The following is a 15,452-nucleotide window of genomic DNA, read 5'->3' as shown; positions in this document are numbered from 1 at the left end:
AAAAACACTGCTCTTAAACTGAGTGTGTGACGGGTATGGCTGTGGAATGGGGTTTGGCTGAGGAAAAATTCAGTCAGAATATTTTTTGTGCTTTAACCCCATAATTTTCGCACATCAGGGAGCCGTATCAATATGCGGGGTATTGAAATCGCATTTGAATAAGCGCTTGCTGTTCAATTTCACTTTCGATTTTGCGATATAGCGGCACAAAGGGAGAAGGGAGCACATCTTACAGTGTGTGCATAATTATTAGGCACGTTGATATTCTGATCATATCAAGCACATTTCAATCTTAATAACTACTATTATTTTTGTATTTAATCATTTAGAAGTGATATATAATTGTACATGAAGGCTGGAAATAAAAAACTCCTTATTAAAGTGTGCAGAATTATTAGGCAGGTTTTCTTTTACAGATGAAATGAGCCAAAAAAGAGATTTAACTCTGACTGAGAAGTCAAAAATGATTAAATCCCCATGAGAAATATTAAAAACGAATGCAATACAGAAATGTCAAAGTTAAGGCATGACCATTGGTCAGCAAAATGCTCACTGGGACAGTGGGGTCAGAAAAAAAAAACTGGTGAAGAAGAAAAGACAAACATTAACTTCAAAAGAATTAAGAATTAATGTGAAGAATTAGGTGTGAAACCATCGTACAGGGATATCCTGGACGAAAACCTTCTCCAGAGTGCTCAGGACCTCAGACTGGGCCGAAGGTTTACATTTACCATCCAACCTGACAGAACTGGAGAGGATCTGCAAGTTGGAATGGCAGAGGATCCCCAAATCCAGGTGTGAAAAACTTGTTGCATCTTTCCCAAAAAGACTCATGGCTGTATTAGATCAAAAGGGTGCTTCTACTAAATACTGAGCAAAGGGTCTGAATACTTAGGACCATGTGATATTTCAGTTTTTCTTTTTTAATAAATCTGCAAAAATGTCAACGATTCTGTGTTTTTCTGTCAATATGGGGTGCTGTGTGTACATTAATGAGAAAAAAAATTAACTTAAATGATTTTAGCAAATGGCTGCAATATAACAAAGAGTGAAAAATTTAAGGGGGTCTGAATACTTTCCGTACCCACTGTATGTCCACTGCATTCCAAACCACATAAATGATGACTTCGTAGAGCATTTGTAAGGAAAATACTGACGGGCGAGACCACACACTTCGTGTAACATCAAACAAAGCGCGCGTCTCTCACAGCACATCCGGTGCAATGAAGCCCACGAATGTCCTTGTAATTTGCTTCAACCTTTCCGAACTTTATAACAGATTATTTTACGGAACGGTTCGAGTGGTGTATGTGTGTGAGGAATTGGAAGCAAGCAGAATATGGGTGTTTCTAAAGCAAACTCAGCCTCATCGCGCATCTGGTTAAAAACTAAGCTCAGAATCGATTCTGAAATTCTCAGAATCGATCTGAGAAGGCGCCCCTTCTCCCCGTTTTCTTTTTCGTGTTTTGAAAGTCTTTTGTTTTCCTGTTTCTCCCCGCGGCCATGGAAATAGCCGCTTGGTTCTCCGCTCTAGCCCGCAGGAATCTCCCTTTCATTGAGTACACCCGGGAATTCTGCGGGCTCACCGCGGCAACGGCGTTGGACGATGCCACCATCAATTCTCTGTTTTGGATTGGGGCCAATTACTATAGCCCCGTGGACCTCCCAGACACCACAGGGCTAAGCTGGAGGGAAGGTATCCTCTGGTGTCTGGAGAGCGTCCGGCCCTGATCCAGAACCGCTCCTCCATCAAGTCCGCCGGCCGCTGCACTCTCAAGTCCGCCGGCTGCTCCTCAGTCAAGTCTGTCGGCCGCTCCTCTGTCAAGTCCGCTGGCCGCTCCATTGTCACGTTCGCCAGCCGCTCCATAGTCATTCCCACGTTCAGCCCAAGGAGGGCTCCAGTCCCCACGTCCAGCCCAAGGAGGGCTCCTATTCCGAAGTTAAGCCCAGAGAGGGTTCCTGTTCCCGAGTTAAGCCCAGAGAAGACTCCTGTTCCTAAGTCCGGCCCAGAGAGGGTCGCTGGTCCCGCGTCAGGCCCACGGAGGGCCTCAGGAGCCAAAATCTTCCCCAAGGATTTTTTGGGGGGTTATAGGGATCCAGCCGTAGAGGCCGGGCTGAGTACCAAGGCCACGGCCACGGAGGCCGCTCCGCCATGGGCCCCTGAGCTCCCTGTGTCGGCATGGCTCCCTGTACTGCATGCTCCGCTATGGCCCCCAGAGCTCCCTGCACCGCCATGGCTCCCTAGACTGCATGCTCCGCCATGGCCCCCTGAGCTCCCTGCTCCATCATGGCTTCCTGGACTGCCTGAGCCGCCATGGCGCCCTGAACTGCCTGATCCGCCATGGGTCCCGGAACGGGTACCGCTCTGGAGGCCTGCCATCCTGTGTAAGCCTGTCCTGAGGGGCCTCCAGAGCGCCCATCCCCCTCCCCATTGGACGTTGTGTGGCGCGTGGATCATAGACTGTAAAAAAAGATATATCTCTTTGGATTTGAGACTTTAGTCTTTGCAACTTTACAGATCTTCTTTATGCACCAAGAGCTTGTAACACTCCAAAGAGAAAGGAAAAATTTAAATGGCATCATATGACCCCTTTAATAGCAATTTAAAACTAAAATCAAAAGTTTGATTAATTCATCCATGAATATCACCAAGTCATAATGACTTTATAGGTCTAAACCATAGACTGTAAAAAAAGATGGATGACGCGTCTCCTATTCCTTCCACTATAGAAAAGTGAAGCCAAAGCATCTCAATATGGCCGCTGCCATCTTGAGTAAATGACGTCATTTGGAGCCCGAGTCTGCACAGTAGAGATTCGTTTGGAGCCAGAGTCTGCACAGTAGTGTCGTAAGGTGGAGCCGCGGTATCAAACTCCCGCCCAAACTCCCGCAGACCCGATCAACCGTAACGACACACCTGTAATGCCAAGCCAGCAGAGGGAGCCCTCGCCCGAGTACTGACCGTACTCCACTCCCTCTGCTTCCTCTGCTTTCACTTCCTGTTTGACTCTTATATAAACTGAGACCAGTCCATGTGCTGATCGCGAAGTATTGCCAGTTTATCTGCCTTACCAAGCGTTATTCTTCCTCTGTTCCTGATTGAATTCCTGTGTATGATTCTGCCTGACTTCTTGACTCACGGTATTTGTACTCTGCCCCTTTTGTTCTGACGCCTGATAGGACTGATGTTTATGTTTGGACTCATTGCCTGCCTCTCCACTATTGTCTCTGCTTCTGCCCTTGTGTATGACGAACGATCTGCTTGCTTCTCTGACTTTGACCCTCTGCCTGATTATCGACATCTGTTTAAAGCCTTGACCTTTAATAAACTTCCGCTCATGGATTCTAACCAAACTCCAGCGTCTCTGTTACAACACCCCGTTTTTATAGCATCAAATTACTAGCTAAAATCAAACTTATCACAAAAAACGAACATTTGAACATGTATCAGCGTGATAACAACTACCTTAAATGACCAAAACCATCTTTCGAAAAATTGTATTGGAAGTGTCATTTATTTTTTTATTTCGACTCAAGACCCATTAGTTTACATGGAGAGGGCGGGGTTTATGGCCTGTACTGCAGCCAGCCACCAGGGGGCGATCAAAGAGCCTGCAGCTTCACTTTTCAGGATGTGTGAGGCACACCCGGCGTGGATGCGCCTTCCGGGAGGGGTGAGTAATGTCAGTCCTGTGTTCCTATGTCTTGTGTTTTGTTCCCCATGTTCTCCCCATGACCTAGTTTCTCCCTCGTGTCAATTATGTTAATTGATTTCAGGTGTGTCCCAATTAGTTCCATGTTTCTTAAGCCCTGTGTTTTTCCATGTCCAGCGTATTGTACGTCTACCCCTTGTGCTACATGTGTGTTCCTGCCTGCTCTGTGTACCTCTTTATTTCGATGTATAAAGACTGTTGATGGTTAATCTCCGTCGTCTCCGCACTCCTTCGTATCCGACACAGTAGCAGCGAATCGTGACAGCTTTTAAGCCAATCTACATTACCTTCCCATTTATGCATAAACTACAGCTAAACTGTCTCAGACTTTACCCTCTTCTTGTCTCAGCCTTGAATCAGACTTAGCCTTCTCAGGTCTTGGACTAGACTTGGATTAGAATGAACTGATCTCAGATACGACACTGTTAAATTAACCTTAAGTTTTGCCATATTCTCTGAATGGGAAAACTATGGTATGAAAGCATGTCTCCTCCATCTGGATAACAAAGCAATGAATAAATAATGAATATTCAAATGTGTAATACATGATGTCTGAACTATTTTTGAGCATGTGCAGGAACAATCCTTCAGAGGTGTTGATTAGTGAGTGTTGAAATGTTAGTTCTGTATAACAGACATGAAAACACAATTCTGTAAAGCTGTTTAGAAAGGCATGGATTGCCAAATGGATTGTTGCTTTGGTCCCACCTTATATTAGGTGGCCTCAACTACTATGTACTTCCATTTAAATTAATCATTTGATACAATGAACTTATTGTATGTATACATGTTTTTACATTTTGTACTTATATTTAAAAAAAAAATACCTGCATGTAATTCCATCTGTAATTAATTTCTGTAATTATATTTATAATTACACTGTTGACCCACCCCTTACACCTTAACGCACCCTTAAACCTACCCATACCACCAAACCTGACCCTAACCTTACCCGTAATCCACCTCAATATGGGCATCCTATGACCCCTTTAAAGTTAATGTTTTCATGCAGCTATATTTCCAAGTATATCATCTACCACCCAGAGTTAGGAGGCCATGCTAACCAGGCAAACCTTGACTTATTGGGTTACACCAAAAAAAGAAGAAGTAATTTTTAAGGGTCAGGTCAGGAAGGAGAAGCTCTATAAAGCAACAACTGCACCGTTTCACTTTTTAAAGTGCAATTTACCATGTTCCTGCCAGAGTTAGGAAAGCTCCAGATGTGCTAAAGCATAATAAGAGAGCTAAGCTTGGCAACACTACATATTTCATGATCAAACTACTGCCAAATGATTCCTCTTCCTGTCAACACTTTGTACAGCAGGACTGTAGTCTAACCTCTACTAAATGATTCTCTCTCTCCATTAGAACAGCAGTGAGTCTAAATAGAATTTGTTTCACCAGGGTCCTGCTGATCTCTGATATTCTCTCAAGCTCACATGAAAGGTATGTGAAATATTCATATTGATGGATTTTCCCTGTACACAACAAGCCAGTGTTTTTCTCCCCCATAGTCAGCCTCCACTGGATGTGACCTGCAGTCTCACTAAACTGGACCTACAGGATTAGGTTCTTACCAACACAAAGTCACAAGTAACAGAGAGCTTTGTGACAGAAGGACACACACAAAGCAGTAGATTCAGATGCAATGCAAACGGTGCTTTCCCATGTATCACCTGCACCCATGAAGGAGGCGGTTTGGATTAGGGCTGTCAAAATGGCAGAAAAACTCCATTCGAATTTTGTACTTAAATATTATCAAAATTCGAATTATGTTAGAATTTAAAATGCGTAATTTCATTTAGGGTGAAGAAAAGCTTTTGGCTTCTCTCCTGAGGCCACAAGAGGGCACATCGAGCAAAATATTACTAATGCACGTTTATTCAAAGCATAAGATAACATGACTATCTGTGGGGAAAAAAGTGCATAATGTTTAAAATAATGTTTATAGACCAATTATAATTAATTAAGTTGCTTAAACAACTATAAACAAAAAGTTAAACTTGCAATAATTTTACATGGCTTTCTAAACATGCGGCTCTTTTGTGCGAGATGCGAGTGCAACGGTGAAAGATGTCCCTCTAGAAAATGCGCAAAATATGCATTCTGTGTAAACGGCTTGGTTTCAGTTTTTATGTAAACAAGATCTTCTCCTCATTGATGTTCTCTTTTTCTGCAATATTTTGAATGAACAACACAGCAGCGCCCCATCTAGTGGCTTTAACTGGATAGGCTAACAAAAACATTATAATGCAATGACACTTACATCGTCATCGCATCTCATGCGCCACTGATAAGGCTGCCTCCTTAATGCACACCTAAAATTTGAATGCAATGTTTTTGCATTCGAATGTGGATTTTTATTTGAAATTCGACGAATATTCGTAATTCGATTATTTATTTATTTTTTGACAGCCCTAGTTTGGATGATCTTTATGACGTTCTTGTTCTTAGATATGGCTTGAGTCCCTCCTTCAATATAAGTATGTATGATTTTTCACCCATTTTACAGTCTTTCAGAACAAAACTGCTCAGTTTTAGATAGAACTCATGTCTTAGGTACTTGCAACTATATTTCTCATGATTGCAACTTTATAGTCACCAACTATGACTATATTTCACAATTGCAACTTTAGATCTTATAGTGTGACTTCATATCTCACAGTGTTACTATATTTCTTATTGCAACCTTTACCCACAATTATTTAGTGTTTTGTTTATTCTAAAACGGGTTTCCATAAAACCCATACCACTAAGTATGAGCATGAGTATTAGTGATGCATGCCAAACACTATTAACTAGAGCAGTAAGTAGTATACAGAAAAAGTAGTATGCAAACTAGTCCATGTCAATTTGTCTTTACACTAACAAGGTTTAATCCCTTCTATGTATTCATACTATACATGTAAACATTTGTGATAGTTATAGAAAAAATAACTATGAACTACGCTCTTTCTGTTCCACAGCATTAAAAGAACACTCTCATCAGAGGGAAAGAGGAAGCTCCGTTTTATGCAAATTAACAGTGACAGTCAACTTCTCTCTAAAAATAAACAGAGCTGCCAGTAGAGAATAAGTGAGGTAGGAGACCTCGATGCTGAATACCCCAAATCAGAGAAAAGGAAATTTTTCTGTAAGAGGTAAGAATAGCTGAAGACAAAAAGTAGATTGTCTGCCGGTGTATCAATCACTTGGTAATTCAGCAAGAAAAAGATTGATGTGGTGGGAGGCAAGAAGTATTTTTCCACTGAATGGCCTTTTTATGAGTTTGCCATTAAATATTTAGAGGTAACGCAGTGAGCAATTAGGGCGTATATACAACATAAATAATGAAATTAATAAATACTGCACATAAAAAGACAAACCAGTTCCCACAGCACCCCGCAGAAAACAATCAAGCACACCACCTTAACGCCCTTCCCATTCTGGATCTCTACCTAATAACTCCCCTGTGGCGGGGTGGAGGGGTATGCCAGGAAAGACTGCCCCCCCCCTTTGAGGATGGGAGGGAAAAAAAACTCCAGCAGGACACTACCTTGCAGTTGTCTGAACCGCCCATCCAGGATGGAGTTGTTGAAGCAGATGTTAGAAGCGCTGTAGCTCAGCCAGCGTGCTCGTCTCATACTCCGGGATGGGGAAAGGGGGCAAGATGGTGAAGATCGTGGAGGCGAAGGCCGATGGCCCCTCGGGGTGCAGATGGAAGAGGATGATGAGGTTGAGGAGACTGAAGTAAGAGTCATGGGCGCTACTTTAGGTGCGATGCCCAGTAAAGTTCCGTTCCTCTCCGGCAGTTGCTCGGGTTCGCGAATGTGGAGACTTTTAGTTTTGCCCCCTCTGCTCTGGGCCCTGTAAACCGGTGGGGTGCTTCTGCTCCGACTGCCTGGTGCATTGGTCCGGGTCGGGACTTCTTTTACCGTGGTATATTGCCGGCTGCTGACTTCTCGCACGACTGGGGTAGGGCGGATCGCCATGGTGTCTCTGCTGGTCTTCAAGCTGAGTTTGACCTCCCTCAGCCGGGTCTGGCTCACGGGTACCGCGCGACACAAACAGGGGCTGCTCATCCTCACCACGCTAAATCAACACGCAAGGCTGGGAAAGAGCAAGACACCCTCCCTCCCTCCCTCTCTTTCTCCTTCCCGCCCTCACTCACTCCTCACTTAGCAGTGATGCTGTTGTGCCTCTCCCCGGCAGCACATGGAGTGGTTCTCCAGCACCCCAGCCATGCATATAATATGCCCCCGTTCCTGTTCACCCCACAACACACACACTCATCTAAAATGTCATCAAATGGCTGTACACGTGCTTGTGTGTGTTTTGATTTGTTACAAATACAATATGATGTCAGACTGTAAGTGCGTGCATAAGTGGTTTGGGCCCTGATGCAAATACAAACTACAAATGTATTAATGACTGTGTACTCAAAGTGTATTTAGTATACTCAGAGGGATGCATGTCTGTTCAGAAGCCGTAAATCAACGGTGAAGAATGGGAACCACTTCCCTCTCGCTCGCTCACCCTCCCTCACTTTTTAACTCTCTCTAATTGCATTACAGAATGAGCAGAGCACAGACGCACCGACAGAACACATCACACTCCCCCTGGCTCAGCAACATACACTTGGCTTAAAGAAGCAGGCCGAGTTTGAGTACACCATCGCTAATGCATTTCAAAACAGAAAGACCCCTAGCCTTAAATAATAAAAACATAACATATTCTCACAAAACTAAATGCACAACATACAAGTTTTAATTTATATAACATTACAGTATATTTTAGTTTACCATAACTGTTCACCAGTACACTTTAACCAAAGATAATATAACCATATTTCAAAGTAATTATGAAAATATAAAGATGTACTTCAATCCTACATAAGTGGAGAAAAAACACCTTAAAGTTCAGCTAGCTGCATTTAATATCAATTTAAACTATAGTACATTTTCATTTAATTGCAATTATCATGCAATCATATAATGATTCTTAAAATGCAAGTCAAAGGCTACTGTTCTTTTGAGAATCAAAAAAAGTAGCCTATATCAGGCAACAACAAAATGAACACCTGTGGCTCATGACAATATATTGAGGTCTTATGAAGTGAAACAATTGTTCTGTGAAAGAAACTGAACATTATTTACAACATTTTTACCTGTAATCCATAGCCTTAGGCAAATGGTCAAGAGAGATGTATGGTTTGCGAACAAATCATTAATTTGAACCGGTTCTTTTTGGTGAACTATTTGAACCAGTTTACCAAATTGGACTGAACTGCCTGAAACAGTTCAAGGCTTGAGTAGCACAGATTTACAAGTTGACGATTCACCAAGGACCATGGTTTCAGCAATAAATCTTCTTTACTGTTCTACTGAAGAGAAATCTTGGATGGCCTGAGGTTGAGTAAATTAACAACAAAATGTCATTTTTGGGTGAACTACTGTATCTCTTTAATTGTCAGAAAACTTTACATTCAGTTCACACTTGTATATTGATTCATGCCTTGTTTTTTAATCCATCCATCCATCCACCTATTCTCCAAACTGCTTGTCCTGCCTTTTGTAATGGTTGTGGGGAAAAGTACATACTGTACTTGCTCCTTTATGTAAAATGACCATCAAAATCTCATATCTCTAGAAGTATTTAGTGTAGATATGCACAGCTATAAAGCAATATTCTGTTACAGTAGATATTAATGATAAAATTTGCGAAAGGAGAAATGTCCCAAATTGGATGCAAGAATTCAGTACTCTGCATAGACTGTATAAAAACATGGACGTAGTGTCCGTGACGTCACCTGTAGATTTCCGAAGAGCGTTTTTGAATCTCAAAAGTGGGCGGAGGCGGCCGTCGCCATCCTGGCAGCGCGTCACCGCGCGTCACCCCCGGATAATCGAAAATGGGCAAAGAGGTGGGAGCAGGTTGGTGAAGCCACGCCCACCTAGCTCGACGGTGGTGACAGCAGCGGCAATCCACCTGTCACTCAAGTGGCCACGCCCTTAATTATGCAGAATTTTATGGCTTAATATAATTTAAACGGATGAGTTATAAAAAAATTCACCCCCCTCACAGTTGTCATGAAGCGCAAAATTAGCTATATAGACCAAAATCATTTTTTGAACCAGGCTGTAAACATGTTTTTTTCTGCTGTAAAGTTGGGCATTTTAACATGGGGAGTCTATGGGATTGACTCCCTTTTGCAGCCAGCCTCTAGCGGCCAGTTGATGAATTACAGTTTAAGTTACTTCCTTGTTGGCTTCACGAAAGAGAGGGAGACGTTGCCGCTTGGTACTCTGTTAATGCAGTAAAAGAGGTCTTTCCATGAGGCTTTGACTTGGGCCAATAAGCAACCTCCTAACAATGCCTCAGAAACCACTCAGAAAACCCGAGCAACCACACAGCATCGTGAAGCACCACTCACGTTTTCTTCTGAAAAAATTGTTAAAAAATCAAACAGTTTTCATAACTGTCCTATGTGGATTACCCAGTCCCTGGAAAGGGTCTTGTAAATCTGGTCATGAAATTGCTATTTAAAACTTGCTGTCTCTGAGAGCAGCAGACCCCACAGGTGTGCCAAAAATTACAAGCTCCTGCAACCATCCCGGAGATTTAAGCATTGGGCACAGACAGGCAGGGCAGCTGTCCAGCTCAGTCATACCGAGGCATGCTGGGTATGTGCAAACGATCCTGGCTGGTCAAGAGGGGCAAGAGAGGATAGGGTTCAGCTGCCTGTACGTCTGTATATGTATTTGCACATTTGTGGACTCTGTATATCCAAGCCAAAGCAACATGTGCTCAGTTTTATGTCACTTGAGACGACTCACCTGCAAGCGCTTTAATGCGCGAGCGCTCAAACAGTCTGGCCGAGCTGTTGTCGTTGTCGAGCTCTTCGTCAGACAGTTCGAAGCGGGTGTTGATGCGGCTGTACTGCTGAGCGATTTCAGCATTGTCAAAGTCTGTGGTGGAGGTCATAGTTGCCATCGAGATGAAGAGAAATGAGAGGGACCAAACACCTCAGCGTGCCACACGAAGACAAGACAGTGGAATGCCAGAGATGGTTGACCTGAAAGGTGAATGAGATGGAGGAGGAGTTTAAGCGCACATTTATCTTTTTCAGATTTTGCACTGAAGTGACCATTATACATTTTGAAATTTCGGTTTGCACCACACTGTATTTAGATACTTGTACCTAAGGGACTGTTCACACAAAAAATACAAAACATGGGCAGTGGGGGAAAAAAAGGCAACCTGAGGCAACTTGAGAAGTCTGTTTTTAAAACACTTTGTCATGTGCAAGAAACTGGAAAAGACGCAACTGCAATAGTCCAACATAATCATCTAGCGCATGTTTAAATAGAAAAACATTGAAGTACAAGAACGCAAAAATGTGATCTGTGTGAACAACCCCTTTATGTGTCCCACATACCATGATTATATAAGCCTATTTATATACAGTGGTGGCCAAAATTATTAGAACACTAGTATTTTCACCAGCTAAAAAATGATTTAAGTCAGTTATTCTAGTTTTTGCTGTAGTCTGTCAGTAGGAAATATCAGTGTAAATTTCCAAACATTCATTTTGCCATTAATTGTAATAATCCAGTGAGATTTTTGTTTGCACGAAGAGTCTGATAACAGCCAGTGCTCCACACAGAGATCTGGTCTCTTCATCATCCAGTCTGTCTGGAATGACATGAAGAAACAGAACAAACTGAGACAGACTAAATCCAGAAGAACTGTGGCAATGTCTCCAAGATGCGTCAAGCAACCTACCTGCAAAGCTACAGTACTGTTAAAAGTTTTAGGCACTTGTGTAAAAAATGCTGTAAAATGAGGATGCTGCCAAGAATAATGTCATAAATAGATTTGCTTTATCAATCAACTTCTATTTACTAAATTAAATCAACATTTGGTGTGACCATCCTTTGCGTTTAAAGCAGCTTTTGCCCTAGATGCACTTGTGCATAGTTTTTCAGGTAGCTTTGCAGGTAGGTCTTTGTGCAAACAAAAATCTCACTGGATTATTACAATTAATGGCAAAATGAATGTTTGGAAATGTAAACTGATATTTCCTACTGACACTACAGCAAAAGATGGAAATAACTGACTTAAAACCATTTTTTGGCTGGTGAAACTACTAGTGTTCTAATAATTTTGGCCACCACTGAACAGTGGGGAACACACAGTAACTATAATTGAAAAATAGAATAAATAAGTTTTACAAATAATAAAGAATCTGCATTCGTGCTTACATCGAAGCACAATATGCTCTTTGGAACATTTTTAAATTGTGCTGGATAACATGATCATCGGGTATTGTTCATTTCAGCTCAAGAGCTGCTGCAAATAAAAAGGGAAAAAAGAGAGACGAGCTCATGAGAAATTATTCAATTTAATTAAATGAATTAAATTAAAATTAATTTTTTCACTCACATTTATATTGATAATATAACTTGTAATGAAAAAATGGTTATATGTCTGAAGCATGACTAGTAGAATAATTTATGAAAGTAGATGATAATTTAAGACACTACAGAGGACATGTGCAAATTTGTAGTGGTACTTATGCCAAAAACTGACTCTTGCAGTTGCCCATCCTCCTATCATTACCTGCCCCTCTGCTTGTTCCTGTCTATAAGTAATAAATAAATAATTAATACAATTAATAAATGTATACCTGTTTTCCTTATAGAATGTTTCTCTACACCCTCAAGATTCCAAAGGCCGCCATTTTCAGCACATGTCCTCTAACCGTCACTCTTAACGAGGGTGTGTATTTGCGTGTGCTACTGTGGAATGGCGGGTGAAGGTTAGCCGCTAAGATAGTTCTATCTTTGTGAGGCATGTTGCTCATGTGTAGTCTTATCACCCTAAATGGGGGGGGGGGCTGGGCAACCCCTCTGGGTTAAAGAATGTGAAGAGCACCCTTCACAAATTTTCCTACTTCGTCACGCGCTACGTGATCAGATATTTGCTTGCGTGTTTTGTCTCAGTCAGATAATTAGGGGGGGAAATCCTTGCTAAACATTAGCAGTGAACTTCTTGAGATAATCCAAAGCTTCTGCTCTAGTTGGCTCCAAATATTTAGGCCATTGAAAAGCACTGGACCAAATGAATTTCACCTACTATTTGTAGTGGGTCATCAGGGTTAGTGTACTGTAACAATGCCAGGCGTCAGCTGTGCAATATACAAAATGAAAATGAATGACACAATCAACATCTGGCTCAAGAACTGAAGGAAGGGGAGAATCTAACAGATGTCAGAAAGAGTGGTGATGGTGGTTTTCACTCTTTTTTTTTCTCTCTCTCTCTCTGTATCAGGCCAGCGCAGAGGGGGTGTTATCAAAGAACTATTCTCCACCCACAAGCGGGAAACCTGTTATCACAAGAGGCACAACTTTGCTGCTCTCTCTGCTTATGGTGTCTCTGTCTCTGTAATATGCTCACGTGCACACATACAGTTTATGACGAAGTATGTGCTATCTCAACCGAAAAAGAGGTACAGTAGGGACTGCTTTGAAAAAATTATTCACCTAAAAAAGAAAATCATAATGTCATTCCAAACCTGTGTGACGTTCTTTCTTCTATAGAACACAAAAGAAGAAAGTTTGAAGAATATTGATGCTGCTCTTTTCCATACAATGTAAATATACAGTAACCAAGCTGTCAAACTCCCAAAATGACAAGTAGTCCTTAATAAGTCCTTATGATTTGTTTTCTCAAGCCATATGATAGCTTTGTGAGTAACAGACTCGCAGACTTTTTTGTTCCCTGAAAATCATACTTTCTGAAAATCAAAATCTCATTTGCAGTTGGGCATACTTTATTTTTTACATTTTTGTGTGAACTATTTAAATGTTTATAAATCTACAAATGCTAGATTATTAAATCTGAACATTTCTAGGATATTAAAATTACATTATAGCCTATTTGGTAGTAACTGTATTGTTCACAGTAATAACAGTAGCACAGTAGTGTTCCTCTGGCTCAGTGGTAGAGCATTGCGTTAGCAGCGCAAAAGGTCATGGGTTCAATTCCCAGGGAACACATACTGGTAAAAAATGTATAGCCTGAATGCAGGAGCAAAAATGTAAAGCGTCTGCTAAATGTAAACTAAAATAAAAACTGTAACTGTTTTTAAGAGCTGTATCTCTAGCTAATAATATCTATCACAGCCGTGATAATGTCAGTGTGTTTACTCTCAAATTCTGCAACCGAAGCTGAGAGGGCAGCTATCAACTGTCCAGGAAGCTGACACAGCGGGTTATTTCTCACATGTGTGAGAGGAGAGGCCACACTTAGGTGTGGTATGAATCATGACGCACTGTGTGTGCCACGTTACTGTAGGAACAGCTGGAGCCTGGCACTATGGCACTAGAGTATTATTCTGTGTTTAAAGTAAATTGTGGGTATAAACACCACCTTGAAGAAATACGTTTACCCTGAAACTGAAATTCTGTCATTAGTTATTCACACTCATGTCTACCAAACCCACGTGACTTTCTTTCTTCTGTAAAACACAAAAATAGATGTTTCAAGGAATGTTCACGCTGCTCCTTTCCGTGCAATGAAAACAAAAAAAGGCTGACATAATTTTAATGCTTGAATAAACTGTTCTGTTAACGATGCAGTAAGTTCAGTTCAGGCAAGCAGAGCATACAATTAACAGACAGAATAACGCAAACTATTCCTGGAATGAACTTTATGGTCATATTATGAAGTTCTGGGCAGTAAGTAATGGTGCTCACACCACAGCGGTTCTCCCTATAAGGTGAGCTTGAAACAGCTCACAGAATTGTATTATTTCAAAGGCTTAGTGACAGCTGTTTTTCTTTTACTAATGCTGTGAAATAGCTTTCTTCTGTTTATTCAATGAGAAACAGAGACCAGCCGAATGTGTTTTGATCCTCTGTTGGAAAGTCCAGCTGATAGCTGTAGCTGTTGGAACATGGTGGCTAGTTTCTAGATGCCCAAACTGGTCTATGTTCCAAAATCCAGATTGACTGCCTTAAACATATAACCAGCTGGATTGTTTCTGGTCCAATGTGGTCCACCAGTTGCTCGCAGAGTCAAATTAATGATCATATAGAAGAAAGATGAGAGATGATAGTTATCAAATTAAGAGAGTTTAACTCATATTTCTCAAGTTCTCATAGTGAAAAGCAGATCATTACTGTATGTAGGAAAATTAACAGTTCTTATTTGCATTGGTTTGTATCCAGTATGTTTCCTCCAGCGGCTTTTTATCTGTACTGATCACACAGTGTTCAGTGCTCAACAGGTTGCTGCACTTCTCATAAGAGTGCAATACTTTTACGAAAAGAACAATAGGCTAATTAAACGTGTCACTGCGATATTAACCATTCTATTCAGAGAGAGAGAGAGAGATATATATATATATATAATGTGATTAAAACAAAACCAGAAACAAATTGTTCTGATACATATAATATCAAATGACATTGGGAACCCCAAACTGAAGACAGGCCCTCTGTTTGTTTCAAATGTAACAGTAAACTTACCTATACAACTGAAAAACAGTCCTGGAGAATGACACACTTCTTTGTCGATGTCTTTAGAATAAAGTCCGTTATTTGAAGGGCAATAATAATCCCATGAGAGGCGCTGAGGTCTAGGTCACGGTGGGGGAGAGCTGCAGCAGGGGCAGGGAGTGCGCAGGGTCGCTCATTCTCCTCAGCCGCTGTTTGACCCACCCAAAGTGTTAAAAATAAAGCAGACCAGCGGAGC

General features: G+C 41.4%; 1 protein-coding gene across 1 annotated transcript in view; it reads right to left on the bottom strand.

The window, feature by feature from the left end:
* Positions 1-15,452, bottom strand: part of LOC107679750 (spectrin beta chain, non-erythrocytic 1-like) — a 35,756-nt gene extending 20,304 nt beyond the window's left edge. Inside the window, exons 1-2 of the mRNA XM_016475389.1 lie at positions 15,227-15,452; positions 10,529-10,767 (exon numbers count right to left, since the gene is read on the bottom strand). Coding sequence (XP_016330875.1) covers positions 10,529-10,685 — 157 coding nt within the window. The 5' untranslated portion in view covers positions 10,686-10,767; positions 15,227-15,452. The remainder of the gene's footprint in view (positions 1-10,528; positions 10,768-15,226) is intronic.

Source organism: Sinocyclocheilus anshuiensis, unplaced genomic scaffold (assembly GCF_001515605.1).
Source record: "Sinocyclocheilus anshuiensis isolate Anshui unplaced genomic scaffold, SAMN03320099.WGS_v1.1 scaffold676, whole genome shotgun sequence".
Lineage (NCBI taxonomy): Eukaryota > Metazoa > Chordata > Actinopteri > Cypriniformes > Cyprinidae > Sinocyclocheilus > Sinocyclocheilus anshuiensis.
Note: the sequence above shows the minus strand (reverse complement) of the source record. Positions and strands in the feature narration are given on the sequence as shown.